General features: G+C 39.6%; 3 protein-coding genes across 4 annotated transcripts in view; 1 reads left to right on the forward strand and 2 right to left on the reverse strand.

The window, feature by feature from the left end:
• Window positions 1-9,843, forward strand: part of LOC131693201 (breast cancer anti-estrogen resistance protein 1) — a 380,537-nt gene extending 370,694 nt beyond the window's left edge. For both annotated transcript variants that reach the window (XM_058980836.1, XM_058980837.1), the window contains exons 4-6: window positions 6,311-7,059; window positions 7,123-7,283; window positions 7,363-9,843. In XM_058980836.1, the coding sequence (XP_058836819.1) occupies window positions 6,311-7,059; window positions 7,123-7,283; window positions 7,363-8,273 (1,821 nt within the window). In that variant the 3' untranslated portion in view covers window positions 8,274-9,843. The remainder of the gene's footprint in view (window positions 1-6,310; window positions 7,060-7,122; window positions 7,284-7,362) is intronic.
• Window positions 9,844-17,029: 7,186 nt separating this feature from the next.
• Window positions 17,030-17,713, reverse strand: LOC131691368 (N-alpha-acetyltransferase daf-31). The gene has a single exon (XM_058977692.1). It carries the CDS (start codon window positions 17,711-17,713, stop codon window positions 17,132-17,134), a length of 582 nt encoding a protein of 193 aa, XP_058833675.1. The 3' UTR covers window positions 17,030-17,131.
• A 29-nt stretch (window positions 17,714-17,742) lies between these two features.
• Window positions 17,743-18,235, reverse strand: LOC131691369 (small integral membrane protein 13). The gene is made up of 2 exons (XM_058977694.1): window positions 17,974-18,235; window positions 17,743-17,900 (listed from the first exon to the last, which is right to left on the reverse strand). The coding sequence occupies exons 1-2, from the start codon at window positions 18,050-18,052 to the stop codon at window positions 17,743-17,745; spliced, it is 237 nt and encodes a 78-aa protein (XP_058833677.1). The 5' UTR covers window positions 18,053-18,235.
• Window positions 18,236-19,747: the final 1,512 nt, after the last annotated feature.

Genomic DNA, 19,747 nt, shown 5'->3' on the forward strand with positions numbered 1-19,747 from the left:
CGCTGATGCCATTCAAAATTAATATCCATGACTAATGTCACGCTATTAGAAGAAAAGTAATCGATATGTTTATAATTTTCAGACTTTGCATCTTCCTGTTATATAAAATGAGGGACTAGACTGTTGGTCAGTGGCTTTGTAATTTTTAATGTGTTTAAATTCTGTGCAGGACCAGCGAGGAGTTTTCAGCACTAAAGACACATCAGTGAAGTAAAGCAGAAACAGCAACAGTTCCTAGTAACTTCCGTGCGCTATACCTGGCAATCTCAAACAACAACCGTTATCTCTCGATCTGAGAGCTAGGACCGAAACAGCTGTAAAACCTACCATTGATTCCAAATTTCTTCATTTTATCAATTGTTATATGAAAACCGGTGGATAGATTGGTGTAAAGAATATCAGTTTGAGCACGACACTCCATACTCCTTGTTATGTAGGGTGCTAGACTCGGCAGACGCTGTTCGGCTTCCAGGCGTGAAGGTATGTTAATCGTGAATTAAATACTTTTTTGTTTCGTTTATTTCACACTCAATTCGGCTCGCTAATTTCCCAATAGCCGTATCTCAGCAAATTTAGAAACTGATATCTCAGTAAAGTGAGATTAGTTTACTGATCCTCGGTGAAATATTTTCCGAGTCTCAGCACTTAAACGTCACGTTTTCTGAGATCTCAACAAAAAAAATGTTTACTGAGTCTCAGCTGTTGAGATTTCGGCAAAAGATTCGAAGAAAGCTGAGATTCGACAGAAAAAATTAAGTGTGTTGACACGGCTCAATGCGTTAGCTTACCTGAGCCGTGTATCTTCTAATATATATCTGGCTCATTTATATGCAACGTACATACGAACGCTTCTTTCTCTTTTCAAGTTCCATGTAACAAAAGCAAGTTGAAAAGAGAAATAACGAGGCACTATTTAGAGATTAAAAAAGACATCGGATGGTATAGTTGGGAGATTTGAGTGTATTAAGTTTTGTTTGTCGTACTCTGATTGAGGATGATTATTAGGGCATTGCAAAATAATTTTTTTTTGAATTCTCAAAGGCCCCCCCCTCTCATATTATGACAAATGCCAAAGTAAGCTCAGATGCCAAATTTCACATCATTTGGACAATTTTAGACCACCGCCCACTTCGCTTGAATTTTTTTGAAATTGGTGGTATGGGAAAATATGGAAGAATAATACATTAAATGCTATAACTTTTGAAGTAGCAATCAGAAAATTACAATTTATACCTCTTTTGAAAGGAAATAACCTTAGTGTTTGAATGGAGATATTTTTGTTTCTAGGAATACACGGGTACTGGGTCATTTTGGCCCCAAAATCCCATATTTTTAATGATTTTTCTGCTCCGTGATGCAAATCATACATATTTTGCAGTTTTTCTAATGTGAAAAAATCTCAGAAATCGAACGGAACCTTTTTGACATTTATCCGGATACGAGAAGTTGGGGTTATAGGGTCTTTTGTCATACATATTAAATTTTATCATTTTCTCATGCATATATCTCTAATATTCTTCACTCAATTTTCATAAACTATACCTTGCTGAACGTAGAAAATCATTAGGATTATAACAAAAATAGATTCGTTACCGATAAAATTCAGAAACATCAAATTATCTGACATATAGTGTCGATATCACATTCTTATCATAAATTGCACATATTAACTCCATTTAACAACAAAATTCTTATTTGATTTACTACTTTTAGTGTAAAATATGCTTAGGGATCACATGAGAAAACTTTCATTTCTGGAAAAATAGGGGAAGTTGAGGTATTAGGACAAATAATGAAAAAAAAAAAATAGATTTGTAGAGTAATTATCAAAAAGTTTGATGTTTCTGAATTTTAACACTAGCGTTTTTATTTTTGTTTTATTCCTCAGAATTTTACACGTTCAACAAGTTACATTTTATGAAAATTGATTGAAGAATAATAGAGATATATGCATGAGAAAATGATAAAATTTAATGTGAATGACAAAAAGCCCTATAACCCCAATTTCTCGTATTCGGATTAAGGTCAAAAAGGTTCCGTTCGATTTCTGAGATTTTTTCACATTAGAAAAACTACAAAATATGTATGATTTGCGTTACGGAGCAGAAAAATCACTAAAAATATGGAATTTTGGGGCAAAAATGTCACAGTTCCCCACTTTCCCGTATTTTCCTAGAAACAAATATATCTCCATTCAAATACTAAGATTATTTTCTTTCAAAAGAGGTATAAAGTGTAATTTTCTGATTGCTACTTCAAAAGTTATAGCATTTAATGTATTTTTCCTCCATATTTTCCCATAAAACCAATTTCAAAAATTTCAAGCGAAGCGGGCGGGGGTCTAAAATTGTCCAAATGATATGAAATTTGACATCTGAGCTTACTTTGACATTTGTCACAATATGAGAGGGGGGACTTTGAGAATTCAAAAAAAAATTTTTTTTGCAATGCCCTAATGATTATACATTGCATTGCTATCGGTTGTAACTGCGATCTGGAGCAGTAAATAAAGCGAATAAAACGAAGACTCAACCAAAAGAAACGTATTAGGCTTGCAGGGAAAAATACAGGACAAATTAAGCATTTCCCTCGAGTTCCCAGGACACCAAGACTGAAATCACTCTACCTTCAAGTAACCAACATATTGTGGGTCTAATGGGCCTCGTCCATGCTTTTACATTGGGTTGTTTTGATTTTTACAAAAGGCAACTCCACGGTCAAACTACTCGGAATTCGATTCGGAATCCTGAATGGAGTCAGTATGAATTCCAGCTCAAATGCAACAACCGATTCCGAAACCGATTGAGTCGGAATCGCGGTTGTTGCATTTGAGTTGGAATCCATACCGACTCCATTCAGAATTCCGAACCGGTTCCGGAATGGGTTTAACTGGGGTTGAATAGGAAAAAATGGCCGCCTAGCAGAGGGCCCGGCATAAACCACATTTCTGACGTTTTGTGTCATTCCTTTCCATTCTTTCTCGGTGCGTTTTTTCGGCACGTTCGTTATTTATTATACTGCAACGCCTCTAGTGGTCAGGTTTGGAATGTTCTGACAGCGATTTGTTTTGAAAGTACACGTGTTTCAGTGATGATGTTTCATCTCGATACGTAAATACGACGGTGCCGGTGGTTGAGTGGTAAACATGACCGCCACTCATCCCAGTTGGTCTGGGTTAAATCCTAGACGAGGTCGTTGAGATTTTTCTGAGGTGAAATAAAGCCATTGGTCCCCCGGTCCATGAGTTGTAATAGGTCGATATCTAGTCCAGATAGTGGGAGTCACCTCTCTGGCGTCGGTGTTTGGTCTCGTAGCGGAAATAGGCCAATAGAAAATAACTAACTGGAAGAAGAAGATACGTAAATACAATATAAAAAATTTGCGCGAGGTGATCGAAAATTCGACGTAGCTATTTCGAAATAGCCTGAAAAACTTAAAATTGCCGGCAGCTGAACTGTGGAAGGTTTAAGGGGGGTTAGGTTTTCAGCGTGAAAAAAAAACACTTCTGCAACTTTTTTAAGAACTTTGAGAGAATTGATCCAAACTTTTGTACTTTATAGTGTATCATTCTGGGGGGTGTCACTCCTGTCATCCGCTATTGAGATATACAGACTTTGACAGTAGTCAACATATAGTGGGCCTAGCCGCCTCTAGGCCCATGTCGCCCGTGCAATAGCATTGGGTTGTATTTATTTTAACAAAGGCAGATGTTGGCTAGAACAAAATGGCTGCCTAGCAGGAGGCTGGTATTATTTCAATAATATTGTGTAATTTTTCTATGCAAAAATATCGACAAACGACCCGTCGACGAAGTTTTTTGTAGAACGTCTCTGGAAAAAACATGATTTGCGGTGTTACTAGCTATTCAAAAACTATTTAATCGTTTTTTTCAAACTTTGTATACACATTCTATGCAAAAAAACTTAACCCCTACGATGAGTTTATGAGATAAAAAAATTTAATCATAAAAAAGCGGAATTTTTCGTCAAAAATAGAAAATCTTATTTAAAATGAATAACAAAAACCCTTAATTGAAAACTTATCTCGAAAATTCAACGTAGGTGTTAGGCTAGAATGTACAAAAGTTTCGATCAATTCGTTTCACGCAAAGTTCTAAAAAAATTGCAAAAAATGTTTTTAACCCTCAAAAAGCCAACCGGGTCTCAGAGGCCCGGCACGTTACAATTTTTTAGTTACAAAAAATGTGTATGCAGTATAAGCTTTGGCATGGAAATTTTGATAAGTAGCTTTGAAATCTATAACAAAAATAAAGAATTGTGAAATTTTCATCTATGGAGCGATGCGCAGCTATGTTTGAATTTTTTACATGCACAAAAAGGCAAGCCGGGCCTGGCAGGCCCGGTGTGCATGCAATATTTACTAGGAATACCACGGGTTTTATACATTAATATTTATCTGAAAAAACATTTTGATGAGTTCATCTTCATATTAGCATGAATTTTTTTCATGTTTTGATTGATTTTATCTTTTTACCTTTTCTTATAAGAATCTTGAAAGTTTGAGCGAATTCTATACATTTCTTTTATAAGAAATGTAAAAATAGCATACGATAATAGCGTGTGTCATATTTTTTAGGGTAAATACTTTTATTTCACCCACTGTGGTCTACTTGACAATTATTTGGATACAACATAACCTAACTCTGTCGTTATTGTCTATTTTTATTGTCTATTCTTTGTGTTACAGTTGTCGTAATTATTCAAATTGTAGGATCTAAAAGCAACAAAAGATTGAAATGGCTATAAGACGATATGCCCATGTTTTCAATCGTCTCAAAGAATCTGAAATAATGGAAGAAATTCGAGCAAATTCAACAGCAGACGGTTCCGAAACTGATTTGCAAAGCGAGGAAGAAGATGTGAATGATATTGCTTCCGACGATGAATCTGATGCAGAAAAATATGAATATGTACTCCGTTTATGCATCAGAAGAAATTAATAGCAACCCAGAAACATTTATTGGTCGTGTTCAAAGGAAATGGAGCTCAGAACCAATCGACAGTCAACGTGATGTTCCGAGTATGTACTCACCTTCTGGAAAAAAATTGACCTTTTTACATCCATCGCCTCATACGCTGAAATCGGGATTTGCTGCGTGTTCGTACTCATCATCCTGTAATTCCGGAACCGGAAGTCGGGTCAATTAGAAATTCAACAGCAGCCAATGGGCATGCTGTGCCTTTCATTTGAAACCAAGTTTGTAAAAATCGGTAAAGAATTCGCTGAGAAATAGGTATGACATTATCTTAGGAACTTGGTAAGTTCCTCCGGGGAATCAAGAACCGCCATGGCTGGCCAATGTGGTCGAAGTGCCTTCGGTGGGTCATTAATGATCTAGACATGCAAAGCCAAGTAATGTTGCACATATTTTAATATATATTGCATCATTTGGACATCATGGTGGTATCATGTTCTATGGAAATTTGCTGTGTGATTGTACTCTTCAACACGTAACTCCAGAACCGAAAGTCGGATCAATAAAAAACATCAATAGCGACCGATGCGAAGGCTGCACCTTTCATTTGAGACTAAATTTGTACAAATCGGTCCAGCCACCTCAGAGAAAAATCGGTGAGATTGTTTGCCACATACATACATCCATACATACAGACATTTTACGATCTCGAAGAACTGAGTCGAATGGTATAAGAGATTTGGCCCTGCGGGTCTCGGTTAAAAAGTCGAAATTTCAACCGATTGCATAACCTTTCTATATGAGAACGGCAAAAAGGAGCATAAATTTAGACGGGCCTGAGAGGCCCGGCTTGCCCTTTAATGTTAGGATTTTAGCTTGCCTTCACAAGGGTTAATGTTCACGCTGAAACCTACGTTCGGGCCTGGCCGGCGCCGATATTGATCAATAAACAATTTAGGATTACCAGGAGTTGTTGCACATTGAAACATGGTTTCGCCACTCCTAAGCATAATTATCTACTTATATTCCCTGTTCAACTTCAGCCAGTCCAGGTCGATAACGGAGTAGCAGCCAGTGGTGGTCGCACAAGCTTAAGCTCTGTATGTACAACTAAATTTGTTTCCTAATGATGCCGTTGTCAAAACAAATCTACAAAAAGTGTAGCATCCTTTTAGAACAAATTTTACGCTCCATAATAAAAACAACATCCATAATTATGCAAAGCAAACGCACATGCTTCCATTTCCCACCTTCAATAGCTATTAAACATAGGGCTGTTTTTTCAGTTGATATCAAGATTATCAAACATTTACGACATAAATATTATACAACACTTTCCCTGAGTACTCACAGTTTTTCTTATCTATCTTCTAGGTATTGACGCCTCAAAAGTGCGGGGACGTGTATCTGTATGATCTACTACCGACTACGACACGTGGCGGTAGTCCCTACCAGCACCACTCCGCATCCGCCGACGCCCTAGATACGTACGACGTCCCGAAGCCAGCAGTTCCCATCAACTACGATACACCACGAGCGTGGTCACGAACACCGCCACACTACAGCCATCATCTTCCCCAACAGCACCATCATAATCTGCCACAATCCCCACACACACCAAACCTCCAGCACCATTCGGGATATCACCACTTCAGTTACAGAATGGAAGAATCGTACGATGTTCCGCGGCCGGTGAATAATTTGCTGTCCCAGCAGAACCTAACCCCCAGCAGCTCCAACTCGTCTTTGCTCACCTCGGACAGTCTCAGTCTATCCTCGTCTAATCGGTCTTCACTTGCAAACATGCCCGATTACGATGTACCCCGAAGAAACCCTGTTTCTATACGGTCAACACCACCACCCCCGCACCAACAGCAGCAACCGCCAACACCACATTCCCAAAGCAGTGGCATCTTCAGCAGTAGCCACTCAATGTCCATGTCTTCGTTCTCCTCCAGCACAAGTACTTACGATGTTCCTCAGACACCACTCCACCAGCAGCAACAGTCGCAGCTGTTGAGTCCTCCGGCAGCGCTTCCCTCCAAGGAACTTCCTCTTGAGCTGTCCTCCGCGCTGGAAACTCTTGCCAGGTTACAAAACGAGGCAACATCTGCCGTTTCTAGGTAAGTTTCGCCTTGTGGATATTCTCAACAAACTAGAGCTGAACCGACATATCCTACTTTCAGACTACTAGGCTTTGTTTCTCCCAACTGGAGGACCAAGGAAAAGTTGGATCCAATACTGATGGATCTCAAGTTAGCCGCTGTGCGGCTTCGAACTGCCCTTCACGATCTGGCCGAGTTTGGCGATGGTGCATTGGGTAATGCTACCAAAGCAGAGGATAAAGGTAACTGAATATCATTCTTCTCAAATGTGTTTTAATATTTTGAGATTTACGATAGAACTAATATTATTGTTTCTTCCAGGTCTAGCCCAAAAGCTGCGACCACTCGTGAAAGCCCTCCGCGATGCCGATAAGCTTGTCCACGAAGCATCACAAAATCTGGACAACCAAGGCTGGACCTTGGTGACGCTCCAGCGACCGGAGGCTACCCAGAAGCTCCAACAGCAGTTACCTCCGGACAGTTTAGACCAGCTGATTGCCTGCGCGCAAACCCTAACGGAAGATGTCCGACAGACGGCTTCCTTTATTCAGGGTAACGGAACGTTGCTGTTCAAGCGTACAGCATCCACCGCAACAACACCACAAACTCCGACCGGGCACAAAGGGCCGAACGCTGGAGTCACTACTAACGGGGCCGATTGGCCCGAAGACTACGACTACGTCAGTCTGGAATCGAAAGAAGCGGCAGCCAAAACGAATGCCGAAATTCATGATGCCCTACCGCAGGATTTGAAGAAAAATTTCGAAAATGTGGTCCGGAATGCGGATGCAGCTGCAGCGGTGTGCAACGAGAAGACCGAAGTTCTAGATCCGAACGACAAATCCGTGCTGGTTTATTACGCATCTCAGACGGTAACGCACATGGGCTACCTCACGCAGGCGATCGATGCCTTCCTGCAGACAGTAGAGCACAACCAACCCCCCAAGTTCTTCCTTGCCTACGGTAAGTTCGTAGTACTGAGCGCACACAATTTGGTCAACATCGGTGATATCGTCCATCGGAACGTCTCACGGGAGAATGTGAAAACGCGTGTGCTGCAGTGTGCCGATGCTCTATCGGAAGCACTAAAGACTTGTGTCGCCAAGACGAAGAAGGCAGCTCAGCATTTTCCCAGCGTAACGGCTGTCCAAGAAATGGTTGATTCGGTGGTGGATATTTCCCATTTAGCAAGTGATCTGAAAATTGCGATGCTCGAGGCGGTTCAGCAGTAAACAAATGGTCGGCTGATAACGAGATATGTTTTGCGATCTCAAAACAACAACTGAAAAATTGATCGGTTTGTGTCAATTTAAAGTCTGATAGCCAGTCTACAGGCTTGTCACAAGTAGACACTCCGTTGGACAGTATGCATGGTGTCTCCATTTTTAGTCGATTTTCAGTTTCTTGTGTGTTTTCTGTTCATCATTGACTGACGCATGATTGTTCCCAAGGAACTAAAAAATCGTCCTAACAAGTATACGTTCTAGGACAGTTAAAGGTAACGACCGAGCTCAGAGCATCGTAGTGACACATGAACTTTCATGGAACTAGAAAGTAGTTTGATGCACTCGAAAAGGTTCACGCATAGTTCACACGAGAGCTCTGTAGAATGTTTTGGAACGTAAACTTTGAAAATGAGCATAGCTAGCAGCAGCTGAGCAGTTCCATGTGAATGCGATGAATGCGCGATTGCATTAATTATGTTTCAAATCTCAACTGTTTTGAACAAACCCAAATTACAATAAATGCAAGCAACAAATTTACAGCGAAACAAAAGCACAAACATGAATCGAAAGGGCCAACTTTTTACAAACATGCCAAAATCAGACTAGTATGTGGATCTATGCAATTTTTTACACCTCAATATAATTTTGAGTTATTACCAGCATGTATGTGGAAATTTTCAGTATAATATCTATCAAATAATTTGATGTTTGTACAGGCAAGCAAAATGGATGGTGAAAAAAAAACGATCCTACTTTTATAAGATTACGTTTTTCGAATGATTATTCTTAAATATTGCAGTCGTAGAGTTGACTTTTACACATCTTATGAATGTCTATTTGAAATCGAATCGAAAAGCTTAAAATAATCCCTGATCGTCTCACTGTTTTATGTATCGTCCAAAACTAAGGATCATAATTTTGAAATTTATTCAAGCGATGAATTCCAGTTTTTGGTTTGTATACTCTACACATTAGAATAATTTATACTTTACAATTTTAACAACTAGATAACTAGTAAACGAAAAAGCGCACACCAAATTGCACGTAGACCTAAACAATGTTTCGTCTTAGTTCGGAAAAATCATGCTCCGAAATAAAAATTCCTTCATGTGAGACAATAAAAAAACAGATTGTCTTGCTCAGTCAAACAATGCAATAACTGGATAATAGGGCGAATTCCGGTTTTCGTGAGCAAATTCATAGTTTTTATCTTAATATATTACTGAAAGAACAGCTGAATAGTATTCTGGATAACCATTCAAAAAGTAGAGTTTTTCTGCGATGTAATTAGGAGTGGCAGAATCGCAGTCTTTTTTTAATCAGCTTTAAAATAAACTACCTAAGTTACATTAAACTGATAATCGATTGATGGTACTATTTCTTAAGCTAAGTGAATGTATAGTCGTATGATTGTAGTTTTGTAATCGATGACGGTTAATCATCCGATTGTGGTGAAAAGGCAAAATAAAAAGTGTTTCGTTCAGGTTAAGTCAAACACATCATCAAATGCAGCCACGTCACAATCTAGGTTTACATATACATATAAATAAGAATATTGATAATAAAATAAATTATTCGAGACATCCAAGTTTTTTGGCATCTTTTCCAATATCACAGCAAAACCAGTTTCCAGCCTGTCTTAACTACGAGCACAGTATGCGGTTACTAACGCAATATCCAACCCGAGATACATGCAGATACCCAAGACCGCTCGTCGCTTCCAGAATAGACTGGAAGGACACATTGTTAAAAGCACCTTCAATATCTAGGAATAAACCCAAGCTAGATTGCTTGAGCGAGAAGTTCTTCTCAATGTTGTAAACAATCTCGTAAAGCAGAGTGATCATGGATTTCCCACACTGATATGCAGGTTGCATTTTGTGCAGTGGATATTCAACTAAACTAACGTTTCTAATGTGATGAAAAGAACTTAAGCTGATAGGCCTAATACTCTTGGCTTCTTCATAACTTGAGCGCCTCCTATGGGAATAATCTAACAGTTATGTCTCGCCATGCTTTCGGTATATACCCGGTAGCAAGACTGGAAAGCATAATCTTCTTCAAGACATGTTTGAGAATATCAAATGTCTTTTGCAGTGGCACGGGAAGTACTCCATCTTTTCCGTCGGATTTGCATGGAGCAAAGCTTTCAACGGCCCACTTAACCGATTCAGTGGTAACCAATAAGCGTGCTAACGCCCACGAGTCCGAATCACCAGAATGAAATCTGTGGACATTGTACAGCTCTCGATCGACCCAACCTGAAAAGCGTGCGTCGAAGAGACAATTAAGAACATCTTTTTCGTCCGTCACATAAACACCTTCTCTGGTTTTTAAGAAGTTCTTCTGAAAAGCTTTCGATTTCGAGAGAATAAACCTGCTACAGTCGTGATTCGCTGGTTGGGCCACAGCCTTGTCCAACTAACGAATTTGATTCGCTAGTAGGACCAACTGACAAATGTCAAAACTCTCCAAAGGAGATGTTGCCAGTGTAAATGCATCTGTTCACATCTCTAAATATTGTCAGATTGATTATTAAAGTAAATTTGGCACCAGATTTTGACGTTCAGATGCTTTTTAGTTGGACAATGGTCCAACTAGCGGAGGTCCAACTAAAAGCGGTCCAGTTAAAAAGTGTCCAACCAGCGAATCACGACTGTAGCCTCGTTCAGACTAGAGACTAGGTTTTGCCAGCCAGCCCGCTCTGCAGATCTAAGACATTCCTTATACGCACTACTCGCTGACCTGAAAGCCCTGGAGTCATCACACTGACGCCGGTTCCAAGCTCTTCTCATATCCTTCTTCGTTCTTTCAAGCTCAACCCTCCACCAACGTTCCCCTGGTCGATTGAACAGTACGAAGTGGACAAGCTTCTTCGTAGGATGCTACTATGGATGAGTTTGTCGTATCCACGACGTCATCTAAGTCGTCTAGTTGACTAATTGTTGGAAAATATCCATGAAATTTAGTCGCCAAGTTTTCCAAAAAGAGGTCCCAGTTTGTAGATTTTGGATTACGATATGTTACAGTCGTGATTCGCTGGTTGGGCCACACCTCTGTCTAACTAACGAATTCTATTCGTTGGTTGGACCGTCTGACAGATGTCAAAAACTCTCCAAAGGAGACGTTAGTAGTGTAATTGCATCTATTCACATCTACAATAATTGTCAAATTGATTGTCAAAGAAAATTTGACATAAGATTTTGACATTCAGACGCTTTTTAGTTGGACAATGGTCCATCTAACGGAGGTCCAACTAAAAAGTGGTCCAGTTAAAATGTGTCCAACCAGCGAATCACGACTGTACTTATGTACTCCATTAGTTTAGAGCCTCTCAGATTGATGCCTGAGCTGCCCCAAATGATGTGATGAGCATTCGCACCACTGCCGATAATGAGCGGAAGCCCATTTCTGCTACAATATGATACAACGCTTTTGAAATCATCAGATGGAGATGATTCGTTATGCGGTAGATATGCTGAACACTATATGTATACTTTTCGTCTACGTTACCGACAGTCTGTGTAACTATGACTACACAGATATCGCGAGTTGTGAGCTCCGGTTTGAGATACACGTCAATAGCCTTATTTGGAAGAATGTAAGCACGACGCATTTCACGTGGGTTAATCATGCCTGTCTTGTTGTAAGCAATGAAGGCAGTGTTAAGAAACTTTCCAATATAGAAGTTTTCTTTATGGAAGTACGGTTCTTGAACCAATGCTATGGAAGCTTTACCTTCCTGCATAAGTCGGGATAGATTCATAGTTGCTATACGTTTATGCTGGAGAGTGATTTGTGCTATTGTTGATTAGAAAACTGTACAGTTCATCTCCAACATATATTGCACAACTAGAGGACACCAAGCGAGTTGGGATGTGAACGCATATAGTGAACCATAGCAGATTTAAGGTTCAAAGAACTTTCGGTGAGCGTCTACACGAATTGAACGCTTGATAGTATGCGTTGGAAAAAATGCGTTCAACTTTGTCACAGGTTTATCCATATAAAGTATTTATTAAACTCTAAAAGAAGAAAATCAGTCGATTTAATCGATTATCACGATTCAAATTATGCAATATAGTTGGTGGAAAAACAATTGACCGGGTGGAATGGTGCTTTTGAAAAAGTGGCGGTGATTTTTCGTCACACCACCACACTGTCCCGGGACGCGCAATACAACTGCGGTGTGATTTGCGGTCAATTGTTTTTCCACCAACTATTTTGCATGATTTGAATCCTGATAATCTAATAAATCGACTGATTTTCTTATTTTAGAGTTCAATGAATGCTTTATAAGGATAAATCGGCTGCTAAGCTGCACACAATTTTTCCTACGCATACTACCAAGCGTTCAATTCTTACACATGCTCAAAGAAAGTAACTTGAGCCTTAAATGGAACACGATCATTTGATTTCCACGATTTGCGAAGAAAATAGTGGTCCACTGTGTCAGAAATTCGCATATCCCAAGCGCGACTGGCATATTCTCGATAAAGTCTTCGGAACGGAACTACACCACAGACTAACAGACATAACACTCGAAAACAATATTTCATCCGCTTTAACGGTCATTTGAAATATATTTGTAGTTGGGACTGTGGCCACATTTGCAATTATGGCGCCACTGACATATGAGGGATAAACCACTAGTGAAAAATTGCTCCCAAACCTGAGGGGTAATCCACCAGCAAATGAGTGTTTGGGACCGTGAATAAAAGGTGGAGCTAGTGTTCTGAGAAAATTGCCTGATCGATGTTTTTTGAGGGAATTCCCTCATGGGAGCAGGAATTCGGTGGCTAAATTCTCGTCTTGATGTCACACGGAGTCTGGGAAGGTTCGTTTGTACACATCGAAATTTGTCAATCGAAATCCAGCAAAACTTCACCGAGCTACCATCAGCCGAAAGCCTCGGCAAACCCTCCGCCAACAAAAAATCCAGTAAAACAGTACCAAACATCTGAGAAAAAATTTCGGTGCGTTGAGCAGACATTCCGCTACGTAATACAGAAACTGGGAAGTTCGCACGCCATTAAGAATATTTTAAACCCCCTGACAAATTTAACCCTACCACTAACGACGCTGAATTTCTCTGGATAAAGACTCGACACGTCTATAGTGTGTTTATTATTTATCTGACAGTGTCATTCCAATCGAAGACGAGACCTGTCAATGGCCCTCGTTTAAGAAGGACTCGAGGCGATGGTCTTCGGATTGAGAGCTTTTGACAGGATTCGTGCTCGATTGAAATGACACTTATAGATAACTAGCTAATACTCATCGCGCGTTGCTGCGACACTCTGCGAAATAGGAGGAAAACACAATTTGTTCCAAAGCGCCATCTGGCGGGCAGATAATCTCCAACTAATAGCACACAAACACGCCCCATACCAAATACCTACTGTGTGCAAATTTTTACGGAAATCGGTTAAGCTGTTTGGGAGTCTATAAATCATATACATACAAACTTTGACTTTTATATATATAGATAGATAGATAGATAGATAGATTAATAAGAAAAAGATAAATATGGCGAATCTTTATCCAGGGGATTCAGCTTCTTTACGTACCATACGAGTCACATGATACTATGGAATTGGGGTTCCCAATTTGGTGGGGTTTTACCACCGGAACAGGTGGTCCGTAGTGTAATTTTTAGACGGTTCAAAATCCACTACCGGCATTACACGGCTTATCTAGGTTGTTCGGAGAAAGAAGCTGACATTGGACAGTTTCCATAGATGCCCGAACAGCCGTGACCACAACAGATCCACGTTCTGATTGTAATCGTCGCTCATTTTGGTTCACGTTCGACCTAAAGCACTATTTAGACTCTCGGTGAAAATGAACGTGAACATGTGTTGAATACCGTAAACCGGGATGACATTGATCACTTTTTGAAGTAATCATTGCATATTTTTAGACGCTACACATTTTTTACAAGTTTAATATTTTTAAACCATGTACTGATGTAAGGAGAACAGGATGGTTTTAGCTAAAATTGTCCGCTTACAGCTATTTTTCCAAAAATTATTTCAAGTTGATGTCCGTTTTCGTATTCCGGGGTGACTTTGATAACCTGCATGTTCACCCACATTAAGTTATTGATGTCAATGTTTTTCATTCAAATGTTTGTTTAAACTAATTCTGGAAAGATACTCATTGTTAAATAGATGTTAATTGGTATTATACAAAGTATTCAATATACTGTAAAATTCAAGTAACCAAAATTCGTTTAATTTGTGTCCAACTAGAATAAAAGATTCTGAAAACCTTTAAAATTGCTAAAATTGTTTTATTTCAGTGCTTTATCAATGTACAAAATGTTTCATCCATTTTAACACGTTGGAATATTGAGCAAGAAAAAAAAGTTGCGAGTTTTAGCTTAAAAAGATTTGAAATAATTGCCAAAAAAATTGTATTTAAAATAAACAAACTCTTAAAAGTAAATTTGGTACATCCCATTCTAAAGGAAAATAAAATCTCGCTTGTAATTTATTACTCTTGCTCAAATCTGAGATTTATTTGTTTCATAAAAAATAGACACTTTATGAAGCTTCGTAAAAATAAGGTAAAGTCTAATTTCGGTTTTTTGTAGTTTTTGTACCCAAAAACCAAACAAAATACTCAAAAAGTATAACAAACCAGTATTTCATAAGTTTAGAGTAAAAATCATTTCAAACTAAAATGATTCGGTAGACTATTCTGGTTTAGTAAGTGATCTACGAAAAAAGTTTCGAGTGATCAAAGTCACCCCGATGATCAAAGTCACCCCGGTTTACGGTACCTTCCATTGTTCACGGTGGACGACGTCGTGAACAGTTTCATCAGCGAACAACGATTTCACTGGCAGTTTACAGTTTGTCAGAATGCAATCTGGTATTCGAAGGCGAACGCTCACCGTGAACAGCGATGACATTTATATTCACCACTCCGCATCAATTCCGTCCATCACTGCGTTTACACTCCCGGTGAACAAGTGAAATATCCACTGCGTAAGGCCATCATTGAAATGATAAGTTCTGCGTTTGAGATGTACTTCACCCGGTTCACAGACGAATACCTGTAATTATTACGTGTGATTTTGTATGTATATGTCTAATTGTGAGTCCCACTGTGGTGGTTTGTGCGTGGAATGTGTAAGTTTTAGCGTTCGAGTCTAGGGGTGCATACTTGTCTGAGTTGGCGTGGAGTTGCGTAAGAGTATTTGAATATTTTTTCGAGGGTTGCTCTACTGTAGCTGTAGAGCTAGGGTGTCGGAAGAGCTACCCGTCAGAATCACTCGCTACAATTGCAGACGAGATCAATTGCAGCGGGTCGTGATTTTAAATATTTGTTTTACGGTACAGACATGTGCAAACACAGAGACGTCACGATCGCGTTCATCATCACGAGGGGCTCGAGCGTTTGCCGTTAACGTGTTTGATCGCGTGGGCGTTTGTATGTCGCGTGTGCTAGCGTGTGTGTAACTTTGCATGTATAAATTAGATTTTATAACCGTGTTTCCATTCGTATATTCGCGTGTGTTCTTAGATGATCGCGTGCGGACCGTGAATTTGATACTTAATTTTCGCAGTATGGCTCAGATGCTAAAAGAGAGTGCGTTCTTCCATATCACTTTCGCGTATTCGAGATTTCAGATGTATTGGAAGACGATCGCATTTGCACGTTCGCCCCTGCTAATTCATGACGAGTGACTCGGTAGCGTATTCGTACGGGTGGGCCTATGTATGTCGCGTGTGATGGCGTGTATGCAATTTCACGAGTATAGTTTCGGTTCTGTAGTCGTGCGGCCATGGAGCAGACTTCCGGACGTGATCGACCCTTGACCACGCGAACACGGACGCCTGTGAGTTAGCGTTTGTAAATTTGTGAATGCTATCACGATCATTTTATCAACGAGGTACTATCGTGCTTTGGAGATCGCGGGCGTAGGTGTGCATGAGTTATCGCGTACGGCTGTCAAAGATTGTTTGATGCATTGTGATCTTCGGGAGCCCTGACATGGTACAGTTGAAATTTAGGAGACTCAGGTCGGGACTCGTCGCTAAGCCCAAGGTGCCCCCAGAGAGTACTTGACCTCAAACCCACATTGTACATTATTTCGACCATGGCATAAGTGGGTAATAAACGTCGCCAAGTTAAGTACTAAATTTGATCACAATGTAGCTTAACTAAAAATAAAATAATCGTATCCCAAGTTTCTATGTGATATCATCAATGTAATACTGCTTTGGTGGAAAAGCCCCCGGATCACGTCAAAGCACAGAATCATGGGTTTAATTTCAATATTTATTAAAAAATGGAACAATATTTTTTTTTATTGAAACAATAAATAAATTATATTGAATCCAATAAATAAATTTGTCTCCCGACCAATATTTTTATTTATAGATTTTAACACATATTTTTATTGAACCTACAAATATTTTTTCTGCGTGCTGTGGTAAAAATCATAAAAGATCCACGGCTCGGTTGTGCTAATGCATTGTACCGTGTCAAATAAACAACATGAGGAAAAAATGAATGGACAGTGAATGCCTACAAACTCGTTTTGACTCGCCTTCTGGGGTCCATGACGTGGTTGGGAGATCAGTACGCTGGAACCAACGTTGCCAAGTATTTTGAATAACAGAGACAGAGAATTTCCGTGAAATGAAAGTCCGAGAATGTTTAAAAAAATTCAAGTTTCAAGAAAAAGCAAAACCGTTCACGAGTTCAAGCTAACGATGATTTCGAATAGAAAAAAATCCCCTGCAGAATGAACACAGTTCAAATTTATTGATCAAATCGAAGAATCGACCTTACCATTATTTCCATCCAATCCATGTTGTCCCTATAAAGTATGCCCTAGCCCACCAACCCTAGCAGCAATGGCCATCGTGTCCAGCATGGTTACCACCTCGGTGGTTAATTATTACTTCGTCATTATGCTCCGAATTTGAGTTTATTTCCCGAGCTGCCGAAACTACCTTCGAAAACTCCAGCAGATCACGTCGCATCGAATAGGCGTCTTCACCGTCCGCATAGTACTTGGGTTCGATTTCCAGAATCCGGAAACCTAATGAATTGGTGTACAGGTTTAGGGCGGCCCGATTAGACTTTCTCACGTGCAGTGACACGTACTGAGCGTTGAAACATTCCACCATTGCTTGGGAAGCCTGATTCATGAGTTTCTGGGCCAGCCGAAGTCGACGGTATGAACGTTTAACAGCTAGCGAAGTGATATGTCCATGTGTGCTCTCCTCGCCAGGTTCCGGTTCCTCCATCTTGGCCAACACGTAACCTACGATATTTCCTTTGTCGTCTTCTGCAACATAACTGAGCTGCGGCCATGTAAGCCCGTGATAGAAATAGTATTTCATCTGATAGTTTTCCGGCAGGCACAGCAAGTTACAGTGCTGCATATTCATCAGATCTTCAGGCTTTGCGCAGCGGATATTCATGATGTATGAATCGATCAACCTTTTAAGGATCAATCTTTTCGTGGCTTTCGAGTATTGCGAAGTCTGCTTCCGTCGACAGATGAGCTATCTAATGAGTGAGCTGGCGAATCAGAAGACTGGGCCAATCCAAGCAACTCGCGAACTAGCTTGAAGCGCGATAGGAATAACTTCCACACCAAGTACCAACCTGTGAAAGATTTTAAATGAAAGATTGATTAGTCAAGTATAATATAGCACAAAGCATCGTCATTCTAACGAACCAAAACAAACTACGACAATCACGATGAATACCGAAGTAAGTACAGAAAATGCAGCTATAAGTCCCTCCTGAAGGTTCATTGCATTGCTTACGGAAACGGTTGGCTAGAGCAATTGCTTTCAACACAGTGACATGTGGGGAAGAGTGCAATTCCGCGAGCAGATCGAAATCAAAATAATTACTTTTTACTTGGGTCAATGAGAATAAAAATTACACTCGCTTCACAAAAACATCTCCAACTGGACAACACTTTCAAAAGACAAGACAGCGGAAAGCGTCAAATGACAACTGATGCGATTGTTCGAAAATCGAATATTTTCTTAAGGTGGCACAGGTAATTGTAAACAGATAAATCAGTTGCTTTAATTTAACGTTGATTGCTGGTAGGCCGAAGGCGTTAGTATGACGGTACACAAAACGTGTGCCGAAAAAAGTCTACCTATCGAGCAAAATTAGAATCCTGCTTTGCTACAGAGATATCAAAGGCGGATTCCAATTTTGCTCGATAGGTAGGCTTTTTTGACGTCTTCACTCTTTGTGTAACTGTTCTCTGTAAACTGTGGTCCAGCGTTGCCACTCGGACAGATTTATCTCTATTATATACAATTCACAGAATTTTTAAGCTTAAATCGACACAGATCTTTCATTAGGGCCTAAGTCGCCATGTACTCAAATGGAGAAAAATCAGTTTCAATATTCGGCTAAGCTTTTCTAAATGTAGTTTTTATTGTAGGTATAAATTACTTTATGACCGTGTTTTTCCGGAAGCATTTTTCGTTAAACCTTATAACAATATAACAAAGAATTTAATTCCTATGTGCTTTTAGTAGGTAGAAACTAAAAAAATGCTTACGCCCAATTTGCATCCCAGTCGTGATTTCGCCCTTCAGCAACCACCATTTGCGGAAGGGCTAAACCGTGTACATAATTTTCAGAAGGGCGCGGTAAATGGGCTAAACTGACTCTGTCTTGCTGGGTAGGGCTGGGTAAATGGGCGAGCTTGACAGTATACTTTTTAATAGGGCTCAGTAAATGGGCGCATAGAAACCCAATGTAAAAGAAAGGGCGCGTGAATATTTTCTTCAAATTTCATGAAAATATCGAAATATTCGAATGTTTATGTGCAACAACTATCGAGTAGACATGATCATAGTAGATATTGCTTATCATTTATATAATAGAACCGCCGTTTATTCTTTTATTTGTGAATAATAACAGTACGCCCGCTTCTGTCTAAAAATGTAAGTTTGGCCTTTATATTCCATATGAGAAGAAGGGCCTAAGTCGAAATCTCGAAGAAAATGCATGTTTCGCCGTTTTGTTTTCTTTAATTATACATCGAACTAAAAACCATTTTAACTAATTTTCACCTCAATCTTGTAGTATTTTTGTTGCATAATGTCGTAATAGCGAAAACGCAGTTTGTTTACATTTGCGATTTAAGCCCTAATGAAAAATCTATGTCGAAATGTCTGATACAGAATAGATTTCTCGACAAACATATGATTACGGCCTAAAAGCCAACTGTCAAAATCCACTTTGAACGGAAATTCCAGACAAACGGTTACTAGTCGAACACAGTTCACAACAGTTTATGAAAGAAACAACTTTTCTCTTTCATTTACTACCAACATCTGTGATTGGCGTGTAACGGTTTGTCCGGAATTTTCATTCAAGGTGGATTTTGACAGTTGGCTTTTAGGCCGTAATCATATGTTTGTCGAGATTTATTAGATTTTACAAAAACCTTATTAACACGATCCACGGCAGTTTTT

The sequence above is a fragment of the Topomyia yanbarensis genome, chromosome 3, assembly GCF_030247195.1.
Source record: "Topomyia yanbarensis strain Yona2022 chromosome 3, ASM3024719v1, whole genome shotgun sequence".
NCBI lineage: Eukaryota > Metazoa > Arthropoda > Insecta > Diptera > Culicidae > Topomyia > Topomyia yanbarensis.

Bases quoted from the DNA above. Each gene is read 5' to 3' on its own strand.
- LOC131691368 (XM_058977692.1), bottom strand. From the start codon at position 17,713: ATGAATATCCGCTGCGCAAAGCCTGAAGATCTGATGAATATGCAGCAC.
- LOC131691369 (XM_058977694.1), bottom strand. From the start codon at position 18,052: ATGAACCTTCAGGAGGGACTTATAGCTGCATTTTCTGTACTTACTTCG. The intron at 17,901-17,973 runs GTTCGTTAGAAT...AATCTTTCACAG, and splicing joins GATTGTCGTAGTTTGTTTTG to GTTGGTACTTGGTGTGGAAG.